Here is a 14225-nt window from a genome sequence, read left to right as displayed (position 1 = left end):
TTAATTAAATTTGTTGATGTTTTTATTCTGAGTTATTGTATCTTTATCTAAGTCTGGAATTGCTCCTTCATTATTTCATGGAATAGTATGAGAAGATATAGTGCTAGTTCATCTTTGAAGATCCTGTAAAACTCAGCATCTAACCTATATAGTCCTCAGTTTTTCTCTGTTTGGAAAATTATGTTATTATAATTTCAATTATTTTGCTACACAGACTTCAGGACATACGTGTTTTTGAACAGCAAATCAGCTTAGTAATGAGGTGAATGCTGATCTTGGTATTGCTCACTTTGTCTCTTCCTTCATTATACAGCCTAAAGATCTCTCTTTTTTCATTCTGCTCACTAAATTTTCTGGTTTCAATTTGGTCTAGATTATTAGTTCACAGCTGAAATTACAATATATATTTTTGAGGCTCTTGGTTTGTTTCTTTTGTCTCAGTATCTACTCCCTGCAGCTTGGATAGCTGCAAGTACTATATAATCTTTCTCTCCCTCAGTTTCTCTTTCTGAAATTTTCTGTTCTTAAAATATACTTGTGACTGTTTGCTACTGAAATGGGAGTGACTTTCCATTATCACCCACAGCCTGAACAGCTTCCCAGCTGTTTTCACCCTATTCTACAAAGTGACTAGCATTAGTGATTGGCACTCCACTGGTACACTATATTCCTCCATCTGAATCACCAACACATATTTGATTCCCAGGGTGTAGTATTCTCCTGTCAATCTCCAGGCATCAGATCATCAAAAGGAAACAGTGGGTGCAGCAGAGGTATGTGGACCTACTACACAAAGGAGATGGACCTGGAGACAAATTACAATTTCATCTTTAAAAAGCACCAGCTGATGGATTCTCTCCTCCCTCCAATGAGAATTTATTTCAGTTTCCACTGAAAACTACTTCTTCCAATTCCAAGAATTTATTTTTTTCTGTTTAAGCTCACTATTCTTTATAGTGTCTGAAGGTAGGAGTGCAGAGAACTCAGTTTAGACCTTCTTTCCCCATGTTCATCTGGTACTATTAGTTCTCTTCTAGCCTTTTTCACTGCACCCCACAGATTCAGATTGCATTATTTAAGTTTCCATTCATTTCAAAAGAATTAAAAATTTCTTCTTAAGACATCACAGCTGAGCCATGTGTTATTTAATCTCCTTATTTTATCTGCAAGCATTTGTGAATTTTTCAATTACCTTTAGGATGTCTTTTTTTGAGACACTTTCATTATATTGGGAGCAGACACTGCATCATTTCTGCTCTTTTTAACTTGTGTTTTTATATCATATTCTAATAAAATCATTTTCAAGAATCTGTTTGAAGCCATTTGTAAATTTGTTTTATTAACAAGACTAAGAACCCTAAAGGGAATCCCAATTTCCTCAGCAACAATATGATTGTTCAGAAACAATTCTTTTAATTAGAGGCAGAAACCAAGGAGAAACTTAAATAAAATATAGGATAAAATACTTACTTTGCTTTATAAGGTGAATCGGAGCCAGAATTTTTTGTTTCCATTAAACTCTCATATTCTTTAGCCCTAAAGAGAAAAGGCGATTTACCGTTATTAGTTATTTCATAGCCAATTATATAATTATATAATAATCCTTTTGTTCCTTTCTCAGTGCAGTATCATGCTGTTAAATGTGACTAATTGGTTCATTTTTAAAATCCCTTCCTCAAATGACATCAATGCTATCCTGAGAGAATGAAAACACACATTCCCCAGAAGATACAGATCTGATTCAATAAGAACACTTCCGAGTAAAGAATCATGGCGATTAAATCTGAAAGACTATATGATTACAACAGAAGAGTTGAGGTGGCCAACTTTCTATGTACCGTAAGAAATACATAGTCTATTGTGAAGGGTGATGTTTCTCTGCTTGCTTGCTTTCTTAGCCCATTTATCATATGTATAAAGGAGAGCTACTGAATTTTTTTTTAGATAGTCTTGTATCCTATCACATTACTAAAGGTGCTTATGAGTTGTAGAAGTTCCCTAGTAGAATAACTGGGGTCACTTATGTATACTATTATCAACAAATAGTGAGAGTTTGACTTCTTCTTTTCCAATTTGTATCCCCTTGATCTCCTTTTGTTTTCTTATTGCTCTAGCTAGAACTTCAAGTATTATATTGAATAGATATGTAAAGAATGGACAGCCTTGTCTTGTTCCTGATTTCAGTGGGATCACTTTGAGTTTCTCTCCATTTAGTTTGATGTTGGCTGTTGGCTTGCTGTATATATCTCAGGGATAACTCTAACCAAACAAGTGAAAGACCTGTATGAAAAGAATGTTAAATCTTTGAAGAAAGAAATTGAAAAAGACACCAGAAAACGGAAAGATCTCCCATTTTCTTGGGTAGGTAGAATTAACACAGTAAGAATGGAAATCTTACTGAAAGCAATCTACAGATTAAATGCAATGCCCATCAAAATCACAGCAAAATTTTCCACAGACCTCAAAAGAACAGTACTCAACTTCATATGGAAAAGCAAAAAACCTATGATAGCCAAAACAATCCTGTACAATAAAGAAATTTCCGGAGGCATCACCATCCCTGACTTCAAACTCTATTATAGAGCTACAGCAATGAAAACAGCCTGGTATCGGCATAAAAACAGACAGGAGGACCAATGTATCTGAATCGAAGACCCAGATATCAATCCACACAACTACGAACACCTGACTCTTGACAAAGAAACCAAAAATATAAAATGATAAAAGAAAGCATATTCAAAAAAATGGTAATGCATTACTAGGTATCAACATGTAGATGTGTTGTAGGGAGGCTGCTTGTTCATTTCCCAGTTGCCAAGACTCCCAAAATAACCACAAAGAAACTGTATTAATTAAATCGCTGCTTGGTCCATTAGCTCTAGCTTCTTATTGGCTAACTCTTACATCCTAATTTAACCCATTTCTGGTGTGGGACAATTCTGTATTTTGTCAATTATGTTTTAAATAAATGCTGATTGGCCAGTAGCCAGGCAGGAAGTATAGGCAGGACAACCAGACAGGAAGTAGAGGCAGGGCAATGAAAACAGGAGAATTCTGGGAAGGAGGAAGCTCTCTATGGAGTTGTGAGCCCGCCATAGAAGAAGCAAGATGTGAATGCCTTGCTGAAAAAAGGTACCAAGCTATGTGGCTAACAGATATAAGTTATAAGAGTTAATAAGAAGCCTTAGTTAATGGGCTAATTAGTTTATGATTAATGTAGACGTCTGTGTGATTTCTTTGGGACTTAACGACTGTGGGAACTGGGCAGGACAGAAACCCTCAACAACAAATGGCACCCACATGGACAAATGCATCCACATAAATTACTTGGGAAGTAATTCTAGATGAAAAGAATAGATTTAAGCATGGCTTATTGATAGTAGCATTTTCTCAGGTGGCCTCTGCTTGCTAGAGGCAAGTGCTCACATTTAAGAGAGGCTTCCTGACTCAGCTTTAGCTGCAAAACCTTGCAGCTCTTTTAAGAGGTCCTGCCAAGAAACACTTACACAGTGTTGATGAAAAGCTGACTGCATGCTTTTTGGTTTTCAGCGGTACCAAAATAAATAAATAAAAAGCCATGCCATTTTAAAATGGCGGCTTTCTGCACCATCCTGCCAGCAGAAACTCTGAATCTTTCAGGGAGGAGTTTCTGCTACTGAGTATTTGAGTGTGGTTTGTGATCAGATTTATGCAGTTTGCTTGCTGGCAGGGACCTTGAAACGCCATAGAGTTGTAGCAATAAACATGGCTACAGCCGGTACCTCCACCACAAGGCTGGAAACTTAGAAAGCTAAGGAATGGGCTGGATACAGCCGTCAAAGCCACAGCTTTAATCCTACCCATATTGCTTAGCAAATTAAAAACTCACGTGGTCAGAAAAAGAGAGATATACAATAAAGAGAGATTCAAAGATGAAGAAAACCTCTAAATGTTTTATAGTGTGTTAAAAAATATATGCAAGCTTGGGAGAGTAAGGGAAAAGGTTGAAGTCCTTAAAATAAAAAGAAGAAAGAGAGGTAGTTGGGTATGTTGGAATACACCTTTAATCCCAACACTTGGGAGGCAGACGTAGAGGGACCTCTGTGAGTTCAAGGTGTGGTAGCATACACCTTTAATCCCAACGCCTGGGAGACAGAAGCAGACAGATCTCCATGAGTTCAAGGTGTGGTAGCACACACCTTTAATCCAAGCACTTGGGAAGTAGAGTCAGGTGGATATCTGTGAGTTCAAAGACAGCCTGGTCTAAAGAGGGAGTTCCAGGACAGCCAAAGACATACAGAGAACATGTCTCAAAAAATAAAAGTAAAAATAAAAGAAATAGAGGTTAAAATAAAGTCACGTAAAGATGAAAAGTACACAGAGAATCTTGATACTGTATGTTAATTATGCTCTCTTTGAATTGTTTGAATGCTGAGGAAGGAGCAACAGCTGCTAAAAGATATTTGCTTATAAATGCTTCAAAATTGAAGTCAAAAGGTACGTTATTTTGGAGAAGAGATTTTGCTTTTGTTTCCATAGGAAATGAGAGGCTGTGGGTTCATTCTGAGTTAAGAAAAATTAGATTTGATCAAGGAAGATCACCTGAGAAATCTCTGGTAGATACAGACGGCCCAGATGTCAGAGTTCTACATCCATAACAGATTCAAGACTGCTGCCTGAGATGATCAAGACTCACAGGATACTCCAGTCAGGACTTAGTCATAATTCTAAATTTTCTTTAGGTCCCCATAAGATTATCAGCACCCCCAACCAGCAGGAAGTAGACTGGAAAACTATACCCACATTTCCAAAAAATGGACTATGTATTTTTTCCTTTGTTTAAAAAGAGAGAGAGAGAGAAGTGGTGTGGGACAATTCTGTATTCTATCAATTATGTTTTAAATAAATACTGATTGGCCAGTAGCCAGGCAGGAAGTATAGGTGGGACAACCAGACAGGAAGTAGAGGCAAGCAATGAGAACAGGAGAATTCTGGGAAGGAGGAAGCTCTCTCTGGAGTTGTGAGCCCACCACAAAAAGAAGCAAGATGTGACTGCCTCGCTGAAAAAAGGTACTTTGCCATATGGCTAACATATACTACAAAAATGGGCTAATATAAGTTATAAGAGTTAATAAGAAGCCTGAGCTAATGGGCCAATCAGTTTATGATTAATGTAGACCTCTGTGTGATTTCTTTGGGACTTAACAACTGCAGGAACCAGGCTATATTATGCCTTGCTATTGGCCAAAGTATCAACCAATGAGAGTAACATATAGTCATAGCATACCAAACGGTTATCCCACAGCACTTGTATAACTCATAAGCATGTTGTCATAGTCTCTATGAATTCATATGTTTATCATCCCTGTTGTGTCTAAAAAGATACTGCTTCCTTGGAGTTGTAAAGCACCTCTGACTCTTATCTTCCTGCCTCTTCTTCCACATAGACCCCTTAGCCATTTTAGTCTGAAGGACTCCCTGGAGAGTTTCCCAATTAAGCAAACTCAATTTTTAGATGTAAGACAGTATGTCTCTTCCATTTATGGAAGTTAGTTTACCAGACAGAATTCTTGACTACAGATAAAAACAAAATAAAAATACCCCCTAAAAAACACAACACACAAATGAATACAAAATTATCATATACTTTTATGATCTTTATATCCACTCCTCCTTGCTCAACCCTGTTAATAGGTTGAAATGAGATAACAGCAATAAACATATTTTTCTTTAGTATTGAAAAGTGTCAACAGTTTGGATCATGAATGTCCCACAGAGGTCATATTCCTATAGGCACATGCACTGGCCTAAGCACTCTTGGGAATTAGTGGAGTTTATAGGACATACTGTCTAGTGGAAGGCAGTTAGGTCATTAGGGCTGTGTTATAGAGGGGGATATTGGGACACTAAAATAGTTTTGGATGTTTCCCCACTGCTTGTGTGTTTAACATGGGAAAATATCACATCTACTGAGCACACATATATCTGTGGATGGTCAGGAAGATGACTTCTCATTAACCTGTATGATTCTGATATATGGAAATATACTAAGATATGTTTTATAACTAGATCTATTGTCCCATGAGGACTGTGAGGAACTTAAAAGCCTGTTTTGTTCCTTTTTCTCAGACTAACTGCACACAATTACCTCACTTTCACCTCAGAGCAAGTTCAAACTAGACTAAAGGGTTTTGTAAATGCATCATTAAGTTTAAAACTTTACAGCTATGCACAAGTTCAAGGGCTGCAAGTGTCTAACCAAGGTTATTAACATAAGCCTAAAAATTCATGACAATTCTTCATTTGCCAAGTCTAGCAAACAAAAGAACTATGTCTCATAGCCTATCTCTCTGGGTACCATGTCCCTGATCGCCAGAAACCTTGAAACTGCATTGCCATGGTAAAGGGCTCTGCCCTTATCACTGATCCAAAGGAATGTGCTTTTCACCAATGAGATGGAACTCTTGTAATTTTTTTATTATTGCTTCAAGCATTCTGTAAAAAATGTATTTAAGCTAGGTAAACAGAGAAGTAGAAAGAATTGAAACAGAGAATTAGAAAAAGATTTAGAACTACAGAACTGGAACTAAAGAATTAGAGCTAAGAAATTATAGACAATTAGGATAAAAGAATTACACTGTTGAAGTATTTATTGCCTGTATATATTGTGTATAGACGTTTTACTTATTGTATATAGTTTTCTTATTATAGTTTTAGCCTTTTTCTTTATTTCAGACAAAAAGGGAAAATATAGTGGCATTTCAATTGTATTTTAATAAATAGAGCTTGATTTATTTTATTGAATTTTTATATTTTATTTTAATACATAAAGAATTGGAGCTAAGAAATTATAGATAATTAGGACAAGAGAGGCAGAAGAATAAAGAACATGACTCGAAAAGCACATGTGAATTTATTCCATAGCCCAGCAGATAAGAAATTTTCTAAGTTTCTTTTGCTATGCTGCGGCTTCTGACCTAAACTCTGGGAGGTAGTTTTATGACCTGGACTCACAAGCTACCAAAAGTAAGTGATTGCCAAAGGCCAAAGTAGTAGGAAAATGAGTACAAGGACATACAAAAGAGTATGGTAGGGCCCACCCATAATCCCAGCACTCAGGAAAGCAGAGGCAGGAGGACTGTTGAATGTTCAGGGTCAGACAGAGCCACACAGAGAGATACTGTCTTAAGATGATGATGATGAGGATGATAAGGATGATGAGGATGATGAAGCAGCTGTGGACAACTCAAGGTTGTATTGGCTTGTCGTGTAAGACTTTGGTTTCAATATCCACTGAGAAAGGGAAGGAAAGGAATAGGAGAGGGAAGAAAAAAGAGAAGAAAAGAAAAGGGAAAGGAAATGGGAGATAAAGGAAGGTAGGGAAAGAAAATGGGGAAGGGGAATGAAAGGATAGGAAGAGAAAGAAGATAGAGAAGAGGAGGAGGAAGAGAAAAAAGAAGGGAAATAGGGGAATAGGGGAAAGAAGGGAAACGCAGGGGAAAAAGCAAAAGGAGAGAGAGTGGAAAAGAAGTCAGGAGAAAGGAGGAAGGGGATGGAAACAAAGAGGAAGGAAGGGGACAAAGAAACTTCAGGGCAATGTAGGTGGTCTATATTTTAAAAAGATTTACTTTTATTTCATATATGAGTATCTGTCTGCATGTATGTATTGCACCATGTGTATGCCTGGTGTTCTAGAATGCCAGAAGAGGGTATCAGATATCCCTGGAATTGGAGCTATAGGTGGCTGTGAGCCACCAAGTGGGTACTATGAATGAACCTGGGTCACCTGAGTCAACTTTCCAGACCCAGCGTCTTCCTTCCCTCCCCATGATGAGACTGTGTCTGGCTTGAGCTCCTGCAGACAGTTTAAAGCATGTGAGTTTATTTGAAGTAAGAATGAACATGTAGTTTGTGTCAAGTGAGCTCTCACCTGGACAATGACAAGAGAATGCTCATTCCTTGCAGTGGGAAGACAATGAGGTCTGATGTTAGAGGGATATCAGAGAGCACTTTGTTTTAGGCACGTTAAATTTCACTTAAAGGTGTAAACTTGGTAATCAGCAACTATAGGGCATATACAACCAGGACATAGTGGTGAGTGTACACAGACAAGAGAAGGGAATCAAACAAGTATCCATGAGACGGCAGTCAAAAGTTCTCATCAGAAACTTCAAATCAAGGCAGTAATACCCTGAAGTAAACTACGAAACAACTATTAGGACACACACAGTATCTGCAAATACTAACTTCAAGAAAGTCTTTTCTGTTCTTTGCATAAACGACCCATAAAAACTCATTTTAAGATTATACACAAGAGTCCAGTGGTGGTGGTGCATGCCTTTAATTTCAGGCCTCAGCAGAGGTAGGCAGATCTCTGTGAGTTGAAGGCCAGTCTGTTCAGGACAGGTTCCAAAGCTACACAGAGAAACCTTTCTCACAAAACCAAAAACAAACAAACAAACAAACAAAAGATTATACACAAGAAATTCACAAACAAGATTATACACAAGGAATGGCACTTTCTTCTTTGTGAAGTCAAATCAGAAAAACCATTACTTGGTTTCTAACTATCCACTTTCAAAGAAACAAATCACTCTGAAGTTATGTCTGATTCTGTGAGATGAAACAGATTCCTTGACAGATCCCAGTCTGGACATGGGAACTACAGACAAGTTCCACATTTTTCAAAATAATTCCACAGGTTAAGAGTTGCCAACTTTTGGGACACTCATGATAAAAGGTAAGGTTCAGAATGTTTTCTCTCAAATCCTACAGGTACCAAATAAGAAAGAACTATATTTGTGTCTTCAAACAAGACCCATCAGTCACCATGTGACACTTAAAGCTTGTGAGGTAATGTACTACACAGCTGTCTGGTCTCAGATGTCACTTTGTAGGTTGATGATAAACTACAGGTCTGATAACTCACTTTCCATTTTAAGATATTTCTTGAACTTTTTCCTCCTGTGACAGGCAACCAAATTAATTAAACCCTGTCATGGGGCTTTGACACCACAGCCAGCTGACTTCTATTTGTTGATTGCTATTGATTTTCTTTGATACTTCATTTAAAAATCAATAGTTGGAAAGAAAAATAGGCTTAGTTTACAAATATTTAAATGTACTATTGTATGCAGGAAGAGACACAAGTTTGGCATGGCCTTGGCATCTAATTATAAGAAGAGCCCTTTAGCAGGTGAAAGTGAGGGCTTTGGATCAATACTCTGCTTTCTTTCTCAATCAAAGAAAGTGGCTATAAATTAGGTTCATCAGTGTTATTTCCAAAGCTTTTTGAAGCAAAGAAGTTTAAATGTTTTTTATTCCATTAAACTAAATGACCCATCCCTTAGAGCTTTTGTTTTATATATAAAGACATTTATGTTACCTGGAGTTCATCCGTGCCTTTATCTTTTTAGCTTTTTTCTTATTCTTTTGCCGTTCTTCTCCATCTTTCACAGGCTCTGATGGAGCTGCACTTTCAATCACAATGTCAACAACATATTTCTTCAAAGACAGATGTTCCTGCAAAATAATAAACACAATGATGACAGTGATGATATTTTAAAACAATACAAGATCACCAGAGAGTAGTACACAGGTTGTAAAAGAAACTAAAAGTAACTCCTAGACAATAATGGCTTTCACAGTTGCTTTGAAAAACACTGAAGAATCTGTTTACTTGAGATTTTCAATGGCTCATCAAATTTTTGGTTAACATAAAATATAATATACACTAAGGATACATGGACGCACAGGTACAAAGGGGAAGTTAAAACACATACACACACACACACACACACACACACACACAATTACAGCACCATACAAGTTAGTCATTTAATGCGCTGTAGGAGCCGAGGGGAAGACAAGCCAGCACTTCACTGAGGGTGAAGAGGGAAGACGGCAAGCAGGTAGCACAGCGTTTGCTGTGCTTTCAATGGTGAATAGGGTCTGAGCAGATGCTGGATTTGTATGTGTCCATCTGGACAAGAGTGGAGAAAGGGGAAGAAGAGGAAGGTCATCTCAGAGAACACATGCCAGAGGGAGAATGGAAATATAGCACTAGAGACAGTTGTGGTTGGGCTGGAACACAGCATTTGATTTCTTCCCTTCTCATCATCTTAGATGTTATGCCTTCTCATTGGAACTACCCCATTTCAGGTACTCAACTCCTCTCCCTCTCTCTTCATTCACACCTACACAGCAAATTCCAATTCTACATCTAGCTCTCCACCTATTCTGTATCTGTAGCTACAGAAGATTAATGTATCTATAGGAGAAACTGCCAAATTCTCTACTGTTTTAGGACACCGTACCTCAAGCACAAATGCCAGGCAGTTAAGCACACATACATTATTAGCTTGTTCACACGCTCATCTTCCTAGAAAGTGTTTTCAGACCAACACTTCAAATCTCAAATACATGTTATCCTCTTCCTTCATCCCTTATGTCTCAGTTGCAACCCATGTTTCTTTAACTAAGAAAAGTAGCATTATTTAGAAGTTGCATATACTCCCATGACCAATTTACCAACCACTCTATGTGCCTATACACTTTGTCTTTTTCCCACTATTCTATAAGCACACTCATGCTCCGGTTAGGACTAAGACTCCCAAATGTACACAAGATATTATTCCTTCTCTCCCTTTTATATCTCTATTTCTCTGATTCTTCAAGCTTTTCGTTCTACTTAAGTCACTTAAATACTTTCCATTTAACTCATCCAAGAGATCTTTTGTCTTGTTCCCCTAGGCTACTACCTTAGGACAGCAGAATGTGTTGGAAGTGTATTAACCTCTCTGCCTTTACCTCTTTAACTCTGTTTCTCTTGAGCTCATGAGTCTAGCAAATGCTTTACCAACCCTAACCAAACTGCAAACTGTCCTTGTTAGGGAACCAACATCAAGGCCCACTCTCCGTATCTTTCTTCCAGCCTTTGCCCTATAGATCACTTCCTCCTCCCCAAGACTCTTTCATCACAAGGCTTCTTGACATTACATAATAATCAAAGAAAAGGAAACCATCAATTTGAGAGGGAGACACTGTGAAAACATGGGAAGAGCTGGAGGGGGTGCAATAGAGAAGGGAAGATGGGAAGGGAAAAAGTCATGTACATTTAAAAGAAAAAGATCTTTAAATATCTTTTCCACAGTCTGAGGAGGAGGGAAGTATACTTGTACCCTTTTTGTAAAATCAAATGCCATAACTTTAAATACATACTTACTATAAATGTATTTAAAACCTTGGGGGACAAGATTAGACAGAAAGCTCGGTGGTCAAAGTGCTTGCTGTGCAAACATAAGAACCTGAGTTAGCAGCCCAGCACCAATGTAAAAGCCAGGTATAGGTGTGGCAACAAGTGGCTGTAGCTCCAGCACTGAGGATACAGACAGGCAGATACCGGAGCCTCCTTCAGTTAGTCCAGGTGAAAACAATGAACTCTGGTTTCATTGAGAGATTGTCAAAAAACAAATAAAAAAACCAACAAGGTGTAGAGCAATAGAGAACGGTAACTGAAGTTGACCTCTGACCTCCACATGCACACAGGTGACTGCAGCTCACACCTATGTGTACACACACTACACATATACTTGTTTATTTTTGTCATACAAGGTTAAAATGTACTTTTCGTGCCACAGTTCACAAACTTCTGACATCACTCGCACCACAGCCGTCACACTTGTTTCCAGTAAAACCACAATCAGGTTTCCTCTTCCCCAAACTCCTCGGAAACATTACTGTCTCAGAACTCTGCATGCTGTTTCTTAGCCAATAGTAGTCTTTCACCAGGATGTGCATGTTCTCAACTAAAATAATCTTAGCCAGGCAGTGGTGGCACATGCCTTTAATCTCAGCATTCAGGAGGCAGAGGCAGGTGGATCTCTGTGAGTTTGGGCCAGCTTGATATACATAGTGAGTTCCAGGACAGCCAGGGGGCTGTTATACAGAGAAACCTTGTCTCAAAAAATCAAAAGCACCCCCCCCCAAAACCCTCTAGCACTTTAGCAATGGCCTCTACTGCTGGTTAGCTCCTTACTCTATTTTCTCCTGGAGCTTCCATAACAGCACATATTTACTTATCGTCCCCGATAAAACAAACTTTCTCTTTAAAACTGTGCCTGGCATATGGCACACACTATTATGTGTTAAATATTACACAATACAGGTTTAGCAAAGTGTTTCACACAAAAAACCATTTATTTAGGCCTTAGAACTAAACTTAGAGCACAAGTAAAAGGATATAATTCTATTTTCTCCACGTCAAGTAATAGAACAGTCTTAAAGTGTCCAAAGCAAGACAGTTAAAACTTTGATGGAGGAACAGGGACCAAAACCAGATGTTGGCTGTAGAGCCTATACTGTTGGTTTTCTGTGTTAGAGCTGTGAAATGAGTTTCAACTGTGGAAACATGCTCATATTCTTCTTCTCATAGCATCATAAGAAAAGGAGGAGGAGAAAAAATGAGGAAAAAGGAAGACTCACAGACCTTCCACCCAAAAGGCAATTTTTCACAAGTAGAAGGAATGATTTGATAACATTGCCTGTCTCAGAGAAGACCTTTATACTTTGGCACTAATGAAAAGCAATGATCTAAGTGGTAAATATATATGTAGATACATAAGTGTACTTTTGAAAAGTCAATCCATTTCTAAAACTAACTACAGAGACTACAGTGGCCTTAAATACATTCATGGTCCTCCTGGTGCTTTGCTTTCAGGCATGTGCCACTAAACCTAGCTTCTGCTTCAAACTTTTACTTGTTTAATTTTTCTGATTAAATTTTTGGTAGTGTTACCAAAAAGTGGACAATTTTAAAAGACTTATTTATTTATTATGCATACAGAGTCTCGACTGCATGTTTGCATGCAGGCCAGAAACAGGCATCAGATCTTATTACAGATGGTTGTGAACCACTATGTGGGTGCTGGGAATTGAACTCAGGACCTCTGGAAGAGTAGCCAGTTCTTTTAACCTCCGAGCCATCTCTCCAGACAACTTTATCTTAAAGGGTTACTGATGGAAAAGCCTCAGATGGGTTGAGAAACTGCAAACAGGGAAGTGGACTTGACGAATAACTTCTGTGCACAGTGAGGACCCAAGAGGCTTCAGGGACCAATACACCAACCTCCATTCGATCCACCACTTGGAGGCTGCAGGGCACGCTGCAGACGGAACTGTCTATCCTCCAAGCCCCCAGTGCCATTTGCTGAGTCTCTACTTCCTTTGAGATTGTGACTAAAGGAACAATTCTACCTCTGGAGAGGCCAGCTTCGCTTTCTTTCATTTCCACACCACCTTCATCAACCCCCACCTAACAATCTTGACTTTAGGGAAGAAGCTTGCAACCTTTCACCAGTTTCGCTTTGATTATTATTATTGTTGTTGTTTGCTTATTTTGGTTTTCCAAGGATTTTTTTACTTAATTTTCTTCATGCAATATTTTGATCATGTTTTCCTCTCTCCAACCCCTCCCAGATCCTCCCCACCTCTCTTTCAAAAAACAAAACAAAACAAAAAACCAACAGCAAAAACTCCACAAAAACCAAAACAAACAAAAAACTAATAAAACAAAAAAAAAATAATAAGACAAAACAAACAGTACAGACAGACACACAGACACACATGACTGAGGTCATTTTGTGTTAACCACCTACTGGGCCTAGGGCCTGTCCTGGAGTGGTTGCTACACCCAATGACACTCCACTGGAGAAAATCAACTGTCCCTTTGTTAACAGGTATCAGTTGCAAATGGCTTCTTGGGTAGGGGTAGGTTTCCCTGTCTACTCCTCCCCTCAGTGCTTAAAAGACTTAAAAGTTAACGTTAACCTGTAAGCCCACCTGCCCAAGGAACTTGCAACTTTCTGGAATGCTGGGAGTTGTAGTTCTTGGAAAATAACAGTCAAGCCACAGTGAAAATATGGGTGGCCATATGGGTTTGTTCTTTAAAAGCCCTACAACACATGTCTTGGGATCACTCAGCTGGGAATCCCAGGGAGTTGTCCTGACAAAAGACCATCCTGGTCAGTAATTAATTAAAGTTTGCTTCAATGAACTGTGGAACTGGTTCTTCTCTGGTGAATCCCAGGATTAACACTGGGACACAGTCTAGCTTGAACTTGTTATTGTGCCAGAAGAACACAGAAATATAGTGAATCCTAATGACACACTATACTATACCATAGATCAGTGCCTCTCTCACCCCATATCAGAGAAGCTTCTTCTTGCAACAGATGGGAGTTAAGACA

The 14225-nt window shown here is 38.5% G+C and overlaps 1 protein-coding gene across 2 annotated transcripts in view; it reads right to left on the bottom strand.

Annotated features, from left to right (window-relative positions):
• The window catches only part of Scaper (S-phase cyclin A associated protein in the ER), a 329952-nt gene that overhangs the window by 178468 nt on the left and 137259 nt on the right, over positions 1-14225 (bottom strand). For both annotated transcript variants that reach the window (XM_075965840.1, XM_075965839.1), the window contains exons 21-22: positions 9365-9501; positions 1471-1536 (exon numbers count right to left, since the gene is read on the bottom strand). In XM_075965840.1, coding sequence (XP_075821955.1) covers positions 1471-1536; positions 9365-9501 — 203 coding nt within the window. The remainder of the gene's footprint in view (positions 1-1470; positions 1537-9364; positions 9502-14225) is intronic.

Source organism: Microtus pennsylvanicus, chromosome 3, assembly GCF_037038515.1.
Source record: "Microtus pennsylvanicus isolate mMicPen1 chromosome 3, mMicPen1.hap1, whole genome shotgun sequence".
Lineage (NCBI taxonomy): Eukaryota > Metazoa > Chordata > Mammalia > Rodentia > Cricetidae > Microtus > Microtus pennsylvanicus.
The sequence above is the reverse complement of the archived record's forward strand: the minus strand, read 5'-3'. Positions and strand labels throughout refer to the sequence as shown.